Consider the following 20,571-nt stretch of genomic DNA (forward strand, 5'->3'; position numbering starts at 1 on the left):
CTTTGTGTTTATTTTGCTAATATGTCAACAAATTGTATTTAGTTCCTTTCTTTCTTTGAGATTTCTCTGCTTTTTTCCAGATTAAATCTTTAATATAGGCTAGTTTTACTGGGCACCTGATCTTGAAGCGGGGTGGTGGTGGTGCTGGGGTTTTCTTCTTATTAATGATAAAAAACGTGGGCCTCTCTTTTTAATGCTTTCCCTTTTATAGTCATGACTTTTAGTCTTAAAATGGATTAGCACACCAGTGCTAATGGTGTCTCTAAGTATGATATTAACAGTATAAATCAGCTGTCTGCTGTTGGTAATGTTCAAATTTGTGTCCAGAATTTATTTTTCACTCTAAAATTTAGCTGTTCAGGTGGCCCTCTCCCAAAGAAATGAGAACAGTATCTGTGGTTACTGAGCTATGTAATCTTGTTTATAAACCAAAAAAGCTCTATCTTAAAATTAGTTGCATTTATGCCCCCTTTACTTTCACTTTAAGATGGTGTGAAAATTTTACTTTCAGGATTGAAATGAAGTTTCTTATGCCAGCGCTTTGACTTCATTAAAATCAGATTTTTTTTTTTAATTGTAGAGATCATTTCTTCTTTTAGGGAATGATGCACAGAACATTCAACAGAGCTGTCAGGGCCACTGTAGTGACTAAAATGCCAGCATTTTCATCTGGATAGTGATACATGAAGATGAGATGGATATGCTGATATGACTCACTATTGAAAGTAACATTCTGTATGCAGACATTTAAAAGATTTCTCTCAGAAGGAGTAAAATGAGGACAATTCATAGTGAAAAATATTTTTCTCCTTGTCTTGATGTTTCTATGACCTTTAATGATTGTACATTTCAGAGGCAACATTGCTGAGAAGAGCAAATTATGAGTAGATGCTTTGTTAGGGAATAATGTATCTGCTGGATATTTATGCACTCTTATGCAGGGATAGTCATAGTGTTTGATTTACAGGAGTGCTAGCTGTACTCAGATGCATCTTAAAAAAGGTAAAGTTTTTTGGTTCTGTGGCACACAGCCAGCTTCACAGGCTGTTCAGCTTTGCTTCTTTTAGCTACAGTTTCAGGTTTCACTGACCTGAGAGTAGGATTTAACTGCTTTCTTATCTTTGGCATTCTTGTGTCCTTAAATCTTGCCAGGATATGGGGATCGTATACAGCAGCTGTATTTATACTGTTCTGTAAAACCAGGTCAGGGCCCTTTTTCTGACCCTGAGGCCAAATGACCCGGCACAGTTTGTGTCCATATGCTTAACCTCCTTCTCCTGCAAAAGGAGGGCAGCCTCCTCCACGCTGCTTAGGGGTGGATGTCTTCCTTCCTTTTTGTTTCACAGTAAGAGAGTCTGAGTAGCTGCACAGGTCAAGACTAACCTTTGTAGCTCTCAGCCAGCTGAAGATATGCCCAGATTGATAATGTGGCTCATTGCTCACTGCATGAGGGATACTCTGCTGTAGGTTTTGAATGTGAAACTCTCCATGAAACGAAGTCTCTTCATCAATTCTTTCGCCCTCAACTTGTATGCAGAATAATATGTTTAAATGGGCTTGATAGTTCTGGTTTTCCCTGGAAGGGGTCAGGCAGCCAACCTGAGCCAGACTTAAAAAGAGCAAGAGTAGCAAGAACAAAAAGCAAGAGAGGATCTGCTTATATGTTACTGACAGACTTGTGTGGTCCTGATCTCAGCCTTATCTTTTTCAGATCCCTTTGTGAGAGCCTTTATCCTCCTCTGGTTTTCTGAACAACTGCCTTCACTCTCCCATGGCCTCTGGAGAAGATGCCATAAAATTCCAGAAATTTACATTTGCATTTATAAGCTTTCTGTTTTCTGAATCTAGATCTGCCCTAGATCTGCTCGAGCTAGCAGATCACCAAACTGGAATCCTCTGAATCAGCGGCTCCACAGCTGCCATTTACAATACAGGATGTTTCCTGAGTGGTGCTTTAATGTGAACCAATCTTTCCTGTCCTACCTGCTTCATCAACAGCTCTCTTTTGAATGAAATATGTTCAGGCAATAAAAAGTCATCAGAATTGTTTGGTTTACACTGTGTGTTAATTATTATCTGAAGCCCTAATATCTGCTCGTCTCAAGATAGTACATTCTAGGAAAAAGAATGGTCAGGCTGTATTTATCTCTTGCCTTATTTGAAAAATTGGTGAAAAAGCTGAAAAAAATGTTTCAGGTGTCTTTTCCCATAGATATTGTTAGACCAGCAAAAAAATATGATTTCCAGTGGGTGTAGTTTTCTTCCAACAGGTGGAAGATAAGAGGAACTTGAAGGGTTTTGCTTTTTTTTGTGGTTTTGTTTTCTTTACTTTGTTTCAATATAATCAGTCTGCATTGATATTAATGGCTTTCTTTGTGACAGAATGTCACTACACATGGATCTACAGAAGCAATACATCACAATGTATAATTCTAAGGAGCTACATATAAAATAAACTTTCTTTTTTACCTTTAGAACATTCCATGTCGTGCCATTTCAATGGGTCAGGGCCAGGAAGTCCATGCAAGGCACCTGTTAAATCAGTGCATGCAAGATGGAGGATGGCTCCTCCTGCAGAACTGCCACCTTGGCTTGGAATTTCTTAATGAATTAATGGACACCATCACAACAAAAGAGTCTGTGAATGAAGATTTCAGAACCTGGATCACTACAGAGGCTCACCCAGAGTTTCCTATTAATCTTTTACAGTCTTCTATAAAATTTACCAATGAACCTCCTCAAGGTAGGAATGACTTCCCTTCCCATGGGAGAGATTGGTGCTGGTCCAGGAAGGTTGGGCAGAAAGTAATGTTGGCTTCAGTGTGCAGCTTCTTGAAGCTGCCAGTCTTGGACATCACTGACCTATGTTCCTGGGCGTCCCCTGGTCTGCTGGGCCTCCATGCACCTCCTTACACCCAGAATCTTTCCCCACTTCCAGGATATTTCCTCATATTCAGATGTTCATCTCATGCTTTCTGAGCCTCTAAGCCCCCAGCTTTCCTCACCTAAGTAGTGCATGTGCAGCAGCACAATGTGAGATCTGCATCTTGATTGGCAGTTTGGACTCATGTTTCTGTATTAATAGGGGTGTAAGAAAGACATGGATGGAATGAATCCAGTGAGAACCCACAAAGTTGCTGAAGGAATTGGAGAATATCCTATGTTAGAGAGGCCAGGATGATTGTTAAGCCATGAGGAGAAGAGGAGTATCTTATTAATACCTACAAATAAATAAATAAATATACCCTTTCTTTATATATATATATATATATATATATATATATATATATATATATATCTGTATGTTGCCAGTGGTTTCACTTGATGATGTCAGTAGGAGCTGAGAATTTTTATCCAAGGTCCTATTTAAAGCTTCAGACATTTAAACCTCTTATTTCAGTATTTAGCTTCCTTTGAACATTAGTAAAATGTAACAGAATGTTTGATGTTTTGAAACACATCCTGTTTCAGCATTTATACTCCATCTCAAGATCAGGTAGTCAGTCTGTTGATAAAAATTTCTTATTTCTTCCTCTTCTCTCCTCCTTTTTAATTCAGAGCTCAGCATTTTTATTGCACAGTGGCCCCTCCTAATCATTCTAATGGTAACAACCTATAGCTTCAAAAGGCTATTTTAGAAGTCAAATTATAGCAAATTTGCAACCTACATTTAGCAGCCGAAAAAAGCCCAGTGTAAAAATTTTAGTCAGGATGAAATATAGAGAGTTTTAGTTTCTCAAGACTGTCCCGTCACATTGGTAGCACAATAAAATAAAACACCTCTGTTTTATTTTGGAACCCTGTTATGATATCCATTTGATATTTTGGAAAGCTATTTGTTTGAATATTGTTTTGCAGAATTTTTGTGAAGTATGAACAAAAGCAAAACTACTTTTGTTGTGTCATATCAAGTAAGATGGTTTTGGCCATCTTTTCACTGCACTTAAAATCTGCCCTTCTAGATTTGTGTGAAGCTGATTACGTGGAAAGTATCATAAGAGGGACCTGATGTCAGTAACTCATGCTTGGGTTGTCTGCCCAAGGCAAAAGATGCTCGAGTAGCACTGCCTGAAAACATCTGGGAGCAGTCAAGCTTCTGTGCTCCATGGCAGCTGAGACTGTATCAGTATCAACTGCCTAAAGCTGTTCCTGGGATATGAAATGTCAGTGCTCAAACAAACCTCCCCAAGTATTAATGTTTGCACTATGAATTTAGGTTCTCCTCGTCACCTTGGTGCCTGTAGGCCAGTTGAACAACAGCATACAGAATTTTGAGATTTTTCTAGGAATCAAATCTAAATAAAATTATCTTAAATAAAACTAAAATATCTTATAATAAGTAAATAGCAGAACAAACTCTTGGATACTCAGTGCTATATTTCATATGATGTTTGATGTCTTTTTTATTGACATATAGTTGCTAAATAATTATATTTCTATTTCAGTTGTTTATGGGATCATTTAGAATATGATTATGTAATCTTAAATCCTTCTGGACTGTTGAAATCAATTTTTTCTGTTACCTACCTAAAACAAAATGTTATTGAAGTTTGCCTGCTATGGCCAGCTGAACAGATAATTGATTCTAAGACATTATTTAAAGGTATAAGTGAGATGATACTGCAAATTGGAATAGAGAATTATGTTTAACAGAGTTTGGACTTATGGATTCCATACATTTTTTTTTTGCTAATGTGTTACATTTTGATACTTATCTTCTAGGTGTGAAAGCTGGCTTAAAGCGGACATACTCAGCTGTTACTCAGGATCTGCTGGGAGTGAGCAAAATGCCACAGTGGAAACCATTGCTGTATGCTGTAGCATTTCTTCACACAACTGTTCAGGTTTAAAAATATATTTCTTCTCTTCTCTCATAAAGCCATGTTTCATTTATTAATGAACCTTGTTATTAAATGAGCAACATTTTTAAAGGGATGTCCCATGTTGGCAAATTAACACAAAATAAGAAAGATAACAACATATCTCTATTACTGCAGCTGTGCTAGAACTTATAATTTTGCTCATGTTGGTCCTGTATCTCCAACAGGGATGATATTTCAGAGGAAATAAAGGACAAGGAAGCAATGATCAATTTGAGTACTCTTCTATTAAAGTCCTGGTCAATGACTGTGTGATCTGTCTTTCAACTAACTGGACTTTTACTAATATTTGAACTCATAAAACCTATTAAAGAAATTTACAATTTATAGTTTGGAAAACCATAGTCTCAAAATGCTGCAATCACAATGAGAAGGTGTAAGAGGGTGAATATAAATCCTTTCTGCTCTGAAACCTGTAGGAGGAAATGAAAGTAGGTTTTGGGTCTTGACTTTCAGGACTTCCATTAAGGAAAGTGCTTTATGGATTAACCACAACTTTTCATCATCCTATGAATATATTTTGCAGTACTCTTAGTTTATATTTGGAGCCTGGCTAATTTAGCTCTTTGGCATCCATGCACTGATACATTGTGGTCCAGTGGAAGCCTGTGTTAAAAGAAAAAATTTGCAATTACCAGATATTACCCTAACACCTATGTACTGCCAGCTGAGTCTGTAGATAATTCACTAAGAAGCAGTTTTTCCTGCTTGTATCTGCACCATGCAGGCACAACAGGGATAGGAATATAAGTGATAGGAATATATCTAATCCATAGGAAGACCCCACACAATGATAATGACTGATGATTTTGAACACCATTGCCTCAAGCAGTAGCTTAATTTTTGAATTTCAAAAACTATGGTTCCAGACTCAGAGATTTAAAAAATACTTTAAAAAGAGGATTTTTTTTTCTTTGTGATAATATTAATATTCCTCTTATTTGTTTGTGCAAAATTTAGCTGCTAGATAATCAATCAAGTTTTAAATGTATTTTTTAAAGTTGGTGAAATAGAGTTCCAGCTGGACTACTGCATTCTTAAAGTATTTCATGTATTCTTCTGCACTTAAGCTTTCTTCACAATTAATATCAATCAGTGTTTTACCTTTAATTCTAACCATTCTACAGGAAAGAAGGAAGTTTGGCCCGTTGGGCTGGAACATTCCTTACGAATTTAATCAGGCAGACTTCTCAGCCAGCGTGCAGTTCCTTCAGAACCACTTGAATGATGTGGGCATCAGACAGGGAGTGAACTGGAGCTGTGTCCGCTACATGCTTGGAGAAGTGCAGTATGGAGGCCGTGTGACCGATGACCTCGACAAGGCCCTGCTGAACACATACACAAGAGTCTGGTTTGGAGAGCACATGTTCAGTGAAAAATTTTGTTTCTACAAAGGCTACGTTATTCCAAAAGGGAGTACAGTGGAAGACTATCTCCAGTACATAGAGCAGTTGCCAGTGACTGATACACCAGAGGTAAAATATTTTAATATATTAAAGGAAGTTTTTGTGAGATTAATAACTTAATGAGGTATTTTTTTTTTTCCTAGAATTGAGTATGCATAGGTCAAGATTAGCAGGCAGACTATTATAATTGATATTCAGTGTAGATCTGCTGACCAGGAAGAGGTAGATGAGGCCTTCTTCAAACAACTAGAAAAAGTCTCATATCACAGGCCCTCATCCTTATGGAGGACTTTTAGCAACCCTAATTATCTTCTGGAAGGTTGATACAGCAAGGGTCAAGTATCAATGTGTATAAAACCCTGTTGGAATGCTGTAAAGATGGAGCTGGAGCCTTTTTGATAATGTCCAATGAAAGGAAAAGAGGCAATGGACATAAATTAAACAACAGGAATTCCATCTGAGAACAAGAGAACTATTTTTTAAGTGGAGGCGGTCAAACACTGGGAGAGTTTTTCCAGAGATATTGTGCAGTCTTGTCTTTGTAGACATTGAAATCCCAACTGGATGCTGTCCCGGACAGCCTGCTCTATTTTCTTGTGCTTGAGCAGAGGATTTGGATTAGATGACCCTTAGAAGTCTCTTCCAAACCAAAATATTTTGTGATTTCACAATTCTGTATGGGATTGAGCAGACATGCAATCTGAGAAATAATAAAAGTAAAAAAGCCCATGGTCTCATTTGAAAGTTATAATTGGGAGTTTATTCCATTTTGACAGTAAAAAGATATGGATGTTGCCATGAATTGGTGGGGTAGGGTGCAGGGTAGCTCCTGGTTGTAACCAGTTTTACATGACCCATTGTGTGCATATCACAGTGGTGACAGGAACTGGAGGATGATGACTTTCTGCTCCCTCCAGTACAGGCACACATGTTGAAGTTAGTTAAAACTGAAACAGAAGAGAATGCTCTGGAAAATTGAAACAGAGGTGAACGGTCTGGATTTCTGTCTCATTTCTATTAAGTTGATAAATGCCATTGGAAATAAGTTCCATTAAAATTAAATAGACTGAGTGGAACAGAAAAAACTGGTTTTCACTTACTGATAATGTTCTGGCTGAGAGGGTGAGAAGTTTCCAAGGTCATAAAATAAGCTTGAAAGTTCTGAATCTCTGAAGACAGTGAGACCAGAATGCAAAGGTGTTTGTGCCAGCAATGATGTACCTTTTCCAGGTGAGAGTAAATGCAGACATGATATAAGGCATCACTGGGATCCATTTGAGCCCAGCTCATGAAGTGATTCCTATCAGTGTATGAACCTTGGCTCTATCAGATTTCAGGTTCTGCTTTCATGGATCTGCTCTTTTAAGCACTTGGGAACCTATCTCGCAATGCTGCAATGTATTTTTAAAGTGTTTTGATGCCTGTAAAAAATTTGTATGTATGGTTTGAGGTAGGGGAATTTTACCTTTGGCTTTTATGTAAATAGAGGCAAGTCCAGGAATGCAAACATCTTTTTGGTCTTCACATTTTCACTTGTTAGGAAGGAAGCTGTGACTTTCTCCTGTCATTCTAAAATCTGTCAAAATTGCTCATGAAAACCTTTAACCTTTTAATCTCCCAATCTTCTTCTTTTCACAAAAGATACTGTGCTAGTCCAAACAGTGTATCCTTGATTCATTCCTTTTCCATTTTTAGTTAAGAAAGACTGTATCGGCCTGCTTGCAGTGTCCTTGCTCCTTTAAAGAAATTTCATCCTCTGAGCAGAATGAACACTATCTTCTGAGAAGGGCAATTGAACTCGGTGTATTGGGTTGGGATGGAAAGGTTTCAGTAGCAGGGGGAGAAGGAGTGGCTCCTGTGAGAGGCTGGCAGAAGCTTCCCCCTTGTGGGCCAGTGTCAGACAGCTCCAAGACAGACACACTGCTGGGATAACGTATTTATGAAGGATAGAAAGCTGCACGTGAACTTTAAGTAAGAGAGAGGAGTGAGAATAAGTGAGAGGAACAACTCTGCAGACACCAAGATTTGTGAAGAAGAAGGGCAGGAGATGCTCCAGGTGCCGGAGCAGAGATTCTCCTGCAGCCCACAGAGGACCCCACGCTGGAGCAGGTAGATGCCTGAAGGAGGCAGTGACCCTGTGGGAAGTCCATGCTGGAACAAGATCTGTGGCCCTATGGGGAGAGGAGTCCACGATGGAGCAGATATTTTGGCCAAGCTTAAGACTGCAGAGGTGACCCATGCTGAAGCAGTCTGTTCCTGGAGCTGTGCACCCTGTGGAAGGGACCCACACTGGAGCAGCTCAGTGGAGCAGCCCAATGGATGTTTGTAGAGGACTCTTATGTTGGAGCAGGGGTAGAGTGGGAGGTGTCCTGCTCCTGAGGAGGAAGGAGTTGGAGACAGTGTGTGACGAAGTGACCAGAAATCCTGTTCCCTGTTCCTTGTCTCCCTGTGCCCCAGTGGGAGGAAGTAGAGAATTTGGGAATGAAGTTAAGTCAGAGAAGAAGGGGCAGGAAGGTGTTTTTATGATTTGGTTTTGTTTCTCATGATCCTACTCCAATTTGATTGGTATAAATTCAGTTAATTTCCCCAAGTCAAGTCTGTTTTGCCTGGGATAATAACTGGAGATTGATCTGTCCCTATTCTTATCTCAGACTGTGGACTTTTTGTTGTGACTTCTCTCCCCCATCCAGTTGAGGAGGGGATGATAGAGGAGTGGTTTCAGAGGAGTGTATAGCTTTAGCAATTGGTTTTGAGGATTCATAAGGCTGGAAAACCCTCAAAGACAGAATCCAACATTCTCTTTTTACAAAACGTTTACCGAGATTTTGGCTCAAAAAGAACAAGAGGTTTGGGTCCTTGATTAACACACAGGACATTCAGAAAACTGGTCCACCCACTGGTTTCTTTTTTCTTTCTTCTTCATACATCACTTGCATGAAACCATAGGACCAGAGCTGTCTCCCAGTCTTTGTTAATATTGATCCTATTCCAGTCCTTGGAATAGGGCTCCACTTACACATATAGCAAATATTCTTCATGGTGCTAACTTGGGCTATAATATTGCCACAAAATCTGCTAGAGCAAAACCAAACAAATAAGCCCTCACTGTGCAAGAGCAAAAGCAGAAAAGAATGTATCTTCAAATGTGTATTTCCTTCCTCATAAAATATGGTGTAATAAAGTGCATTGGTATTTTTGCCTTTTACAGCTCTAAACATTGAGTTTGAGTAAACCACTATTTGCAAAACATTAAATCCTATCTACCTGCACGCTGTTATAGTCACACCCTCAGTCAAATGTGGTATTAGGTCTGTACTTTGTGCTGTTGTAAGCATAAGATTCCCAAGTGGTGTAGATCAGTGCTGCTTTGCTGACTTTGGCAATGGTGCAGCCACTTATATCCCTTGTCCCCGAGTTTCTAGATTTACAAGTATAACAATATTAAATGGCCCTTTTCATTCTCTCCTCAGAGTATGTAAATACTGGTTTCTAGAAGTGCCTTCTTGCAATATATTTATTCTAATGTAAAATATGAAAACTGAATATGTGAAAAAATGTGAAAAATGAGAAACAGAAGATTGCTTGGCTTTTGTGCTCAGTTTGAGGGCAAGGCTTCCTCATTGATGGATCAGTGGTTCAAAGTTTGTGAGAGATATGTAGTATCTATAATTAAATGAGGGCTGGTGAAATAAGTCACAAAACATACAATTCCTCCTGGAGAAGGGTTGCAATTGTCAATCTGACAATTATAGACTTACTGATATTTCAGTAGAAGTTTCTGAAAAAGCTATTATCATTCAGACAAAGGGCAGCTTTGCAGTAATTCTGTGCTAGCTGTATCTTAAATAAAATAGCTCAATTTCAGGAGAAGAAGTAAGGAGGGGGAAGCTTCAACCAAAAATAGCTAAACCATAAAATATCCTCAATGTATCACTATCTTTAGGTACTTCAGATGTGGCATTATTTTATTTACCATGCTACATGCCTTACAAGCCCAAGAGTCTGAGTAAAACAAAACATGTTAGAAATGTTGGCTGGTCAGATAATTAGAGGCATCTACTTGAGCTGGTACAACAACAATAGACCCATGGAGACAAAGAGCTAATGCTAAGGGGTCAATGCCCACATATGACATTTCCAACACCAAACCAAAGGAAAGGGATCTGTTCTCACCTCCTTGACACCATTCCACAGCATGATCCATGTGAAGATAGTGAGATCAGTTAAAAAGCTCTCCACTGAAATGAATGAAAACACTATTGCATATGCAGCCTGTGTTAATGTTTTAGTGCAATTTGGGTTTTGTCCTTGACAATTTAAATGGAAGAACTTCCACTGGCCTGTTCACATTTATTGTTTTATGGAGCTGAGAATTTTCTTCCTTGTTTATCCATTTTCATGCATTCTCTTTTTCCCCCCAATTTTTATACCTTTTACTTTAAGGTGTTTGGACTTCACCCTAACGCAGATATAACTTACCAGACCAACCTGGCCAATGAGACTTTCAGTACCATAGTGAGCATCCAGCCCAAAGACAGCAGTACTAGAGGGGGAGAAACACGGGAAGCAGTGGTGCAGCATCTTGCTGACGAGATGCTGGAGAAGTTACCTCCAGATTATAACCCTCATAAGGTATGTGCTACTTTATAAAACAGATGTTTTATATGTATGCATGTATATACATTTGTGTTTTAGAAGTTTTATTGTGCTTCTTAAGTTGAACTGGCATATATTTTTTAAAAAGATCTTAAAATTATGCATAGGGCTTATAAGTCTGTTTTGCATTATTATATAACAGATTCCTACATCAGAAAGATATATTTCAAATGCCACAGTCCACTTAATCAGTCACCTTAACTCAGAAGACCCATTCAAGGCATCAGAAAGTTCTTGCTTTCCTTAGTAGCTTACAGAAGTAGCCTGGTGGCTCTCACCTGGTCCCCCTGAGGGACTGGTGATTCTATAGTGGTTACAGCATTAAATTTAAATTTACCTACTCCCATTATGACAGCACCATGATGAAGAGTGAATTTTATCACTGACCTTTTCATGCTCCAGATTTTTTTGGGTTTGAGCTGTAAGAGGTATCTTTGTCAATCTTTTCTTGCACTTTTAATTAACAGCCCCATTAAATGGAAAAATCCAGCATAGAGACTCTTGCATCACTTTATAAGTAGGTTCTGCTGTCTTACCAAGTGTTTCATGAACAGTAAATGTTAAAAACCCCTCATTTCCATTATTTTATTCTTTACAATTCTGTTCTGCATTGATGGTGCCTTTTTTTATTCCCTGGTTGTAGTTCAAGCTGGTAAAATGCTCAGTAGGAATTACAACTTGCTATGCGTGCCTAATTTTCTTCTCTGGCCAACTATATATTGTTCTTTTCCATCCATTCCTGTTTGCATCTCTCCTTTTTGTCACCTTCTTATTGTGTGTCCTAATGAAACTATAGAAATAATTTTTTGTAGGATTTGATTAAGAATGGAGTCAATTTTCTAGTTTTTGTATTGTTATTTAATGGTGAATAAGTATTAGAAATAGAAAATAAAATTAAATCTAGTGAATTTAATAATAATTCATAATTTAATAAATTTAATAATTTTCATGTTGGATCTACAACTATCATTTACACCTTAAATTTTTCTCAGTCCTCTTCCCTTATCTTTCCAATCAGAGTAAAGCTTTTTTATGGAACTAGATTCTTCTAGTTGCTAAATCTACTTGCTAAATCCTCCAAAGGGCTATTTCTCCATTCCCTTGTTAAGCTGACCACTTTTTTCCTCCTGAATAATTTGTAATGCTTAGAAAACATCGATAGTACTTACTGCACTTTACATTGTAACCAGAGGGTAGTCTTAACCTCAGGTTTTACCCCTGGGAAATTTGTGCAATACCTTTCAGTCATGTAAAATGCACACACAGTTGTTTAATCTAAATTTCACTTTGGATTAAACTGCTTTTCTCTGGCACGTCTTCTGTTTAGTCTTAGGCTCATTCACTTTCGTTCCTTCTTGGTTTATTCCCTGAGGTTATGCATACAAACCACATGTAGGGGATGCCTCCCTTTTTAACTCACTTCATCAAATCTTAGCTTTGGAGCCAGGGACTGTGGTTAAGGGCAAAGGGTCTGAAAGGATTATTTCAGGTGTTCAGTCCTTCACTCTTGAGTTGTCTCTATTTTACTGCTGTATTTGTATTTGTATATAATACATACTGTTTCATGTGTCTGTATTTAAAAAACAATCACCACCAATTGTTTTCATTGCTCTTTCACTCTCATCATAAAGCAGTATGACAAATTATCTTTTCTCATGATCTGCCAATCATACATGAGGGGTTTTATTTTCTAATAAGCAGTCATCATTGCAATGATGCTCAAAATTAACATTTCCTTGTTTCAGTACTGTTTCTCTTACATCTTCTATGAGCTTCAAAGGAAACTTATTTTGCTTTAATTTGCTTAATAGCTGTCCTGTTCTGATCCAACCAAGGAGAATTAAGTTTGTACAGAGAACGTGCTCTTGGATCTGCTTTTTTCTTCTGTATTTCTTGTAGATGCATTCTGAGTTCAGTAAGTGTAGACACCACCTCTTTCTGGGGATATCTAGTTTTCTAAAGCTCTGTGCATCTTCATTTGTGAATTACACTTCACTTTGATTAATCATACCACTCTATTTACGTGCCTTTTCTTCAGTCTGCACTACTGATAGATGGCACGGTACTTTCCCATAGAAACATTCAAAAATTATACTTAGTTTCTGTAGTATGGTAGTCATTCCTTTGCTCTGACCATCTAGAGAGTATCCTCTGTTCATTTTCTAGTAGTTTTTTATTGCTAATAATGTATTCCTCTGTATATCTCCTTGGCTGTCTCAACTGCACTACAGCATCTACAGATTTTAATTCTGTAGTGTTATGAGATTTGGTGTTGTTTCTTCTGGACCCTGATTTTTCAATATTTCTTCAGTCTGCTGAGTGAATTTACCCTTTGTCTCTTACTCTACATTTTAGAACTTGTCTCATTCTCTTCATCTTAGAACTTGATTTGGTCTTTCCAAATTCTTTCCTTGTATGGAAATTTCCCTTTTCTGCCATTAGTGCCCAGTTCCACATCTCATGTGTTGCTTATGTGCCACAAGTGTGGCCACATCTACACAATAACCGAAAAAATCTATATCAAATGTGTATCTCATTTGAAGTGTCATTCAATTATTCTGGAACCTTTTAGAAAGCATGGATATGGCTGGAGTGAGCCGTAAAGAAAGCTAAATTTTTAAATGCAAGTTTGCATAAACTGAAAAAAGCTCCAAACACAAATGATTAAAATACAAATATAGAAATTAATATCATGCTCACTAATGTATAACCAAGAATTTCATCAATCAGAGCAGAAAAGAAGGGAGAGTTTAGGTATTCTCTGAGGAAAGAAGCAACAGTTTGGCAGATGCTACAAAATGGCAAATGAAATTATGCTTGGAAGCAAAAGGAGTGAAATGGATTATGTAATTACTTCCTGCAATGTCTGAGAAAAAAAAAAAGGGAACGAGATGGGTTCTGTTGTTTGTCAATTTAAGTCAACATTTGGTCATTCAGGACATGGTTACATACTAATCAGTTTAATAAATCTGAAACAAATAAAACAAACATCCTAAATTGAAAAGACTGAGGGAGTGTGTCTAGAAAAAGAGTTTATATGCATTTTCCTTATTGGAAAAGATCAGTAAAAAGAGAAACATCCATTAGTCCTAGCAGTGCAGCTTGGGTTTGCTTTTAGAATAATATTGTGCTCCAGTTATGCCATGATGTGTTAGTTTGTCTTTGAAAACATAGGTACAAAGATACTATCAGTGGAGAAAAGGAGCAAATTTTTTTGGAAACAATGAAGGTAATTAAAAGCAAATTCTCTTCAGGGAAAGTGGCAGGTGCCTGTGCTACCTTTGATCAGTTCTTGTGGCTCCCTTTAGAAAATGTGGAGTGAATTTGCACTGAACAACAACCCCAACAGACTGGGTTAGGCACAGATGGTACCAAAAACAATTATTTGCTGACATTCAGAGCTCTGGATTGTATTTTCTCTTGATACATTGTGAATCCAGGGAAATTTCAGGCTGTCACAGAGAGGCCTTCATTTCTCAATTATTAGCCTTCAGCAATGAGTTGAGTCTCAACAACATTCAAATCAGGGCAACCATTTTACCCCATGATATCTGCTGCTTCTATTGTTGTTGTGTTCTTGTAATGCTTCTCACCAGTCAAGTAACTTACCCAAAAGAGTAGAAACAAAACGAGTCACCTTTGCATGCTTTCTCAGGCTGTGGTTTGACACAGGTGGTGGAAAAGCAAAATAAACCTTCCTCCTGACCTGAAACTCTCCTCATTTTTCTGTAAGAATTCTGCTTTTATGAACCTTTTTGCTTCTGGGTCTCGCCTTGCAGGTTACAGAGAGATTAGTGGTAAAATGATTAGGTCCAGTCAGTCCATGTGAGTGAAGACAGGTGCAAGAATAAATGTCAGCCTGTCACACAGACATGTTTCCAATGAAAATGATCCTTGCATCTTGAAAAACAGCATTCTACGGAATAGCAAGCAGCAGTTTTTTTCCTCAAATATTATTTGTAGTATTGATTAACTGTAATTCCTCTAAGGCTATGGCTACATTAGCAAGCACTGCATGGAAATAGGAATTTGTCTGAGAACCCCAGGCCTTCATAAGATGTTTTGCTGGAGAATTTGCCTTTGTCTAACTCTAGTCTGGGCCTTTAGGCTGAACCCATTAGTAATTGAAGTACCTTAGAGTCCCTGAAGCAGACTTTTTGGGTTAGCTTAATTTGAAGCTAAGACCTTTGTGTGCCTGGAATCTAGTTTTCAGTGCAGGGGTTTTGCTACCAAAAAAAAAGCCCCAAAAATAAAATTAAAAAAATTAATTCAGGGTCTGAAGTGAAACACTGACATAAATGATTCTGTAATGTGTGTACTTATCAACACTATCAGGTATGGTGGTCATCTATCTCTACAGCTCCTTCTATTTTCTATGTATTTTGCTGTCTGCTTCCTTATGTGCAGCAAGGAAGGGGTCCTTGACATTCCTTGAAAAGAGCTTTGGCTTATCCATCTACAGAGTGATGGACTTCCCATTTCTGCTGACAAAGAACGTAGCAAGTAACTAAGTCTGATTTTAAAAAATAGCATTTACTGAAAACCATAGGCAGTCACTACTACAGCAACTTGATCAATGATCGTGGCATGAGTTCAGCAACTACTTTTCTACTGATAGTGCTATAAAGTATGTGCTGACAAAGAAACTGGTGACCTAAGGACAGTTAAGAAATATGCATAAAGGAATCTGTCAGTAGAGATATGCATTGCAAAATCATATAGACAAAGCTATTGAGATTATGATTTTTGTAGCTCCTTTCTTAAATCACATTGTTTTATGTTGGATGATAGCTGTTTGCATAATGAAAAGGGGATGTTCTAAGTGGGATTTATGGAATTAGTATATTAATCTCAGAAAAGCTATTTTGGTTAATGAGTTTAATCTTTTGAAGGTTTTTTTCTGAGAGTCAGTATCCATATCTTTATGTCATAATAAATACAGGCCTGGATGTAAATCATCTGATTGCTTGATAAGAAGAATTCTAATATAAAACTAGTTAATCATACTTCGAGGCTTGTATTTGAAATGAATCTTAGCAGCAAGATTTCCAAGAAATGCACTGTGTTATACTCTCACCATAAAGTGAGAGTATAAAGTAAATCTCACCATAGATCAGGATTGATTTGTACACAATAAAGTAAGAAGTATGAAATTTTTTTTTCAGTTTTGATATCTGGTTGTGCTTGGTGCTCCAGACTGAGTGTTCTGACAATATTTAGGTTGGATTAGCAAGTTTCTACTTTATTGGTTGCCTCCATTATTCAAAACATTATAGGTATTTTGTAGGCACATGAAAGTAAACTAGAAGATTGCGTTAGTTCTGAGAATTCACTAGTTAAATTGTAAAATTATCAGCACTGTAATATTTTAGAATCTTTATTTCATGTCCTCTTTGTAGAGTCATAAATATTAATATTTTGGAAAATAACCCCTTTAATAACATCTTCCATACAATTTTTCCTCAAAGGGGCAAATTCTTCCTCTAAATGATCCCCAAAAGGAACACATGCTTTGCAGACTAGAAATAAGAAGTGTGTTTCTTATATAAAGGATAAAATGCTTAGACTATATTCTGTATAATTCCTTTCTTATTAGTGGCATGCACTAAGTATTCTGAAAAAAAGAAATCAAATGTTTTTACTTTTTTTCAAGAAGCAGAATTACCAATTCCTGTGAATTTTTCAGAAAGCAGAAGTTTTCCCTGGATTTTGTATGAAATAATTAGAATAGTTCATTGTGTGGATTATTCAAAAACTTTATTGCCTCAGTTCTAGTCTATGATAGCTGGTTTAAGTATTTTTTTCTCTTTCACAGGCAGGACGCATTAACTCAGTCTGTAAAATGTACTGCCACACTGCAAAGCATTAGCATAATTGGCTGGCACCTATTTCTTGGACATTCTGTCTGACAAACCCATGGGTCCTTGTGATTAAAATATGATGTATAACCTTGCTGATAGCTGTCTCCCAAGGAGAATAGCATAAAAAGCTGAGAAAGAGTATTTTACTGGGCTTGGAGTTAAAATTTAAGATTTGGAAATTGCCAAAGCATTTGCATATTTATACTATGATTATAACTACTCATCTGCTATATGATATTAATCTTGCAGAAATTTGCTATTCATGGTAATAATTAAATCTTTAGTAATGTTTATTATTTGTTTAAAATGTCTAGTATACATACTAATGTGTATATTGAGATATATGAGCCATTGGCACTTTCTAAAAGAGAGGAACAACTGTCGAAAGTCTGAAAAATCAGGAATTCTGGTACTGGGTGGGCTATAGGCACCATGATTTTTGCAGGTGCCATTAAACCCTCTCTCATGCAGTGTAGTACACAGTGAATTTTGATATACACGGAACATACAGTGCATGTCTGAAGCACATTCCGTACGCATCATATGCAAAATGAGACAGGGAATGCTATTGCCATTGTCATTATGACATGTCTTTAACCAACACAGGCAACTGATTCCCTTTTGAAAATATTCTCTGTTGAATTTGAGAGAAACTGTTGCCCTTGAAAACTAAAAAGGCCAAAGGCTTCTACTTGCAAAATGGTGCACATAATGGTGTAACAGATTTCTGTGGCATCTGTATTATTTCTGGCAGTCTTGCCTCTCTAGTAGTGTATCCATGAGCATCTTGTCTTATGAACAAGTCACATGCTACTGAGAGTAGCAGCTTTTACATATCATTGTTCTTGTTAAGTGGAACTCCATTTGCTGCATTATTTCAGCTCAGCAGAGCAAGAAAAGGTGACAAGTTCACCCAGCACAATTTGGAAATACAAAGAAGTTACCATCAAACAGTGCTTTTGTGTAGCATGTGGGTTTTTTTATTTTAAGATCTAAGACCCTGCAGCCTAACAAGGACAGAAGGAACTGCTGTGTCCTTTCAAAAAGAGGGAACTTTCCCTTCTTAGAATGATGGAGGAGCTTGTTCTGGTAAGCTAATGAGTCACAGTGTGCTAAATCTTACAGTTGGCACAGGTCTTGAATGGCCATCTGTTACTAAAATGTTTCTTTTCTGAAAATGTTTTTGCTTTCAAAAATTATTGCATGGCAAACAGGAGGTTAGATTTTATAATCATTGCACTATTCTTTTTTAGGTGAAAGCACAACTTCAAAAGATGGGAGCTTTTCAGCCCATAAACATATTTCTCCGTCAAGAAATTGACCGGATGCAACTTGTTATATCCAGAGTTCGAGCTACACTGACTGATCTCAAATTGGCTATTGACGGTAAGCTACGATATCAAACATTGTAATTAAGGTGCAATGCTTATTGCTAGCAGTTGCTTATATCATATAACTAAATAAATATTTCTTCTTGTTTCCTTCCTTTCTCTTTTGTTCCTTCTCTCACACTGTTTTCCTTCCTTTTTATTTTGTTCCTTCCCTTACACTGTTTTACTCTTTTTCTTTGTCTTTATCATATGACCACTAATTCTAGCCCTTAAAATCTCCTGATTGCATCTCTAAGGACACTCCACCTAAATTTATTCTGCACTCACCTTCTCCAGTATTGCAGTTCGTGTCCCTCAGCACTACTTCACTTCTGTGATTCTCTCTAGGATCCTCCAGAGCTCAGAGGAATTGCATGAAAAAGCCCATGCACTGTGTATACCAGAGTTACTTAAGAAATTAGGCTGAGACATAATGATATAGAACAAGGTAGAAGGGTTGCTGCTAAGTATTTGAGAGACAGGGAACTCAGGAGGCAAGGTGAAAAAGACTCTAATTTAAGGTGAAATTTGACACATTTGTGAAACTGGCTATACCAAATGGCATGTCTCTAAATGGAAGCTGAAGTGAGTGGCAGTGTCAATCAAAAGAGAGAGTTCTTCATTTAGGCTTCACAGGAGGCAGGAAACAGCACTCTGAATCTCTCAGAGACACAGGAGTATTTGGCTGAAAGTGAGCAATGGTGAATGAAGTAAAAAAACCGCAAGAGTAGAGGCAACTAGAAGCAGATGGAGAATTTTATCAGAAAAAGAGTGAGGAAAAAGAAGGGATAATGATGTTGCCATCTGCTTTTTGTTTTCACTTCCTATTTTGCTTCCTCTTTTGCAAGAGTTGAAATACCCAGGAAGGAAAGTGTACTGTTGCTCAGCCAAACTTTTTGAATTAACAAATCAAAATGGAGCAGGAATGGGTAGATTCCACTGGTAAAGCTCTCACCCGAGTCTGCTGTTCTCTAGCAGAGACACAGAAATTATCTGACCGAGCAAACTGTCCTCACAGGGAGCAGGTCAGAACGCCTCAGAATTAGTCCCTTCTGACACAGCTGATGGCATTACTGTAATCTGTCTTTCTGGTGTTCTGACAATGTCTTTCATGAGGGGGCATTATTTTTTAATTTGTATTTTTATTACATAAGGATCAAAAAGGATTTCTTTTTCTCTATCATTTGTGTGATGCACTAAGACAACAAGACATGCTTCAGAAACCTCATGCCTCTAATCTGAATCTAGGAAAGATGTGCCCAAGGCTAATAATCTTTCATATCCTGCAATAACATATGTAAAGATCAGGCTGGAAGAAACAATTGTCCTCTCTTTCAGAGCTGAAAATTCCCTTTTATATGTGAATAGAATCCCTTTTCAAGTATATAAAAGGTATATTTTCCATCTAAGAAAGTGTTAGTCTTTACTTGATTGTGACAGATATATTTAAATTCTCAATATGTATAATATTCTGCAGAGGCTGGATGAGTAACATAATTTATTTGCACTTCACATTCAGTTCCACAGTGGGCGCAGTCCTCTGCCAGATGTTTAATCAAGTTAATGCTGTAACTTTCATGCAATTCTCTAAAACATAATTTCTTACCGACAAGCAAGTTAAATATAGTGAAAAATTGCTCTGAAAACAAAATTGGATGTATAGTTAACAATAACAATTAATGGCTTCTGGCATGTTCATGCTATATCCAGTGCATGTGGTAGACTGTTAATTAGGAGATGGAAAGAACATTTAGGCACTCTATCTCAGGAAAAGGGAAAACCCCAAACTCTCTCATACTAGATTCTCTCCCAAAATGAGTCAACTGCAATCTCAGGTCATCTGAGGTTCTTAATTTTCTTTACAATGAGGTAAAACTGATGTGCCTGCTGGAACAGGTCATGTAATTTTTGACATCTGCCCTGCTCATGTATCTGGCTCTGGCTTCACAATCCTGTTAAGACCCAACACCCACTTTAAGCAGACCTAAAATTTCAAGTAAATTTGGTGTTTAAGAATATAGTGTGTCTTTATGTTGTGAAAGGAAGTCTGAATATCTGATTCTGCAGTTTGGATGTGAATGGATGGACCTTGTTATTTGGATGTTGCTCACCATGGTAATGTAAAGCCCTCCTCAGGGGCTTTTGAGGTAATTTGAGGTAGTTTAAAGCCCTCCTCAGGGGCTTTTGAGGTAATTTGAGGTAATTTAAAGCCCTCCTCAGGGGCTTTTGGGGTAATTTGAGGTAATGTAAAGCCCTCCTCAGGGAGAGCCCATGTGCAGCTGAACATGAGGGATGTAGAAGGAATTTGCAGACACAATTTTGTCCTTCTGTCCAGAGGGCAGATTAAGCAGTTCAGCTTTTGGGAGGGGTGAGGATGCTCAGCATGTGTCCATGTTTG

General features: G+C 37.6%; 1 protein-coding gene across 1 annotated transcript in view; it reads left to right on the forward strand.

Moving 5' to 3' along the window:
• The window catches only part of LOC128942401 (dynein axonemal heavy chain 5-like), a 147,795-nt gene that overhangs the window by 113,534 nt on the left and 13,690 nt on the right, over nt 1–20,571 (forward strand). Inside the window, exons 70-74 of the mRNA XM_054284848.1 lie at nt 2,476–2,743; nt 4,723–4,844; nt 6,008–6,355; nt 10,730–10,918; nt 18,057–18,189. Of these exons, the coding sequence (XP_054140823.1) occupies nt 2,476–2,743; nt 4,723–4,844; nt 6,008–6,355; nt 10,730–10,918; nt 18,057–18,189 (1,060 nt within the window). The remainder of the gene's footprint in view (nt 1–2,475; nt 2,744–4,722; nt 4,845–6,007; nt 6,356–10,729; nt 10,919–18,056; nt 18,190–20,571) is intronic.

This window comes from Melozone crissalis, unplaced genomic scaffold, assembly GCF_028551555.1.
Source record: "Melozone crissalis strain CALT ecotype California unplaced genomic scaffold, PUWL_Pcris_2 ptg000042l_1, whole genome shotgun sequence".
Taxonomy (NCBI): Eukaryota; Metazoa; Chordata; class Aves; order Passeriformes; family Passerellidae; genus Melozone; species Melozone crissalis.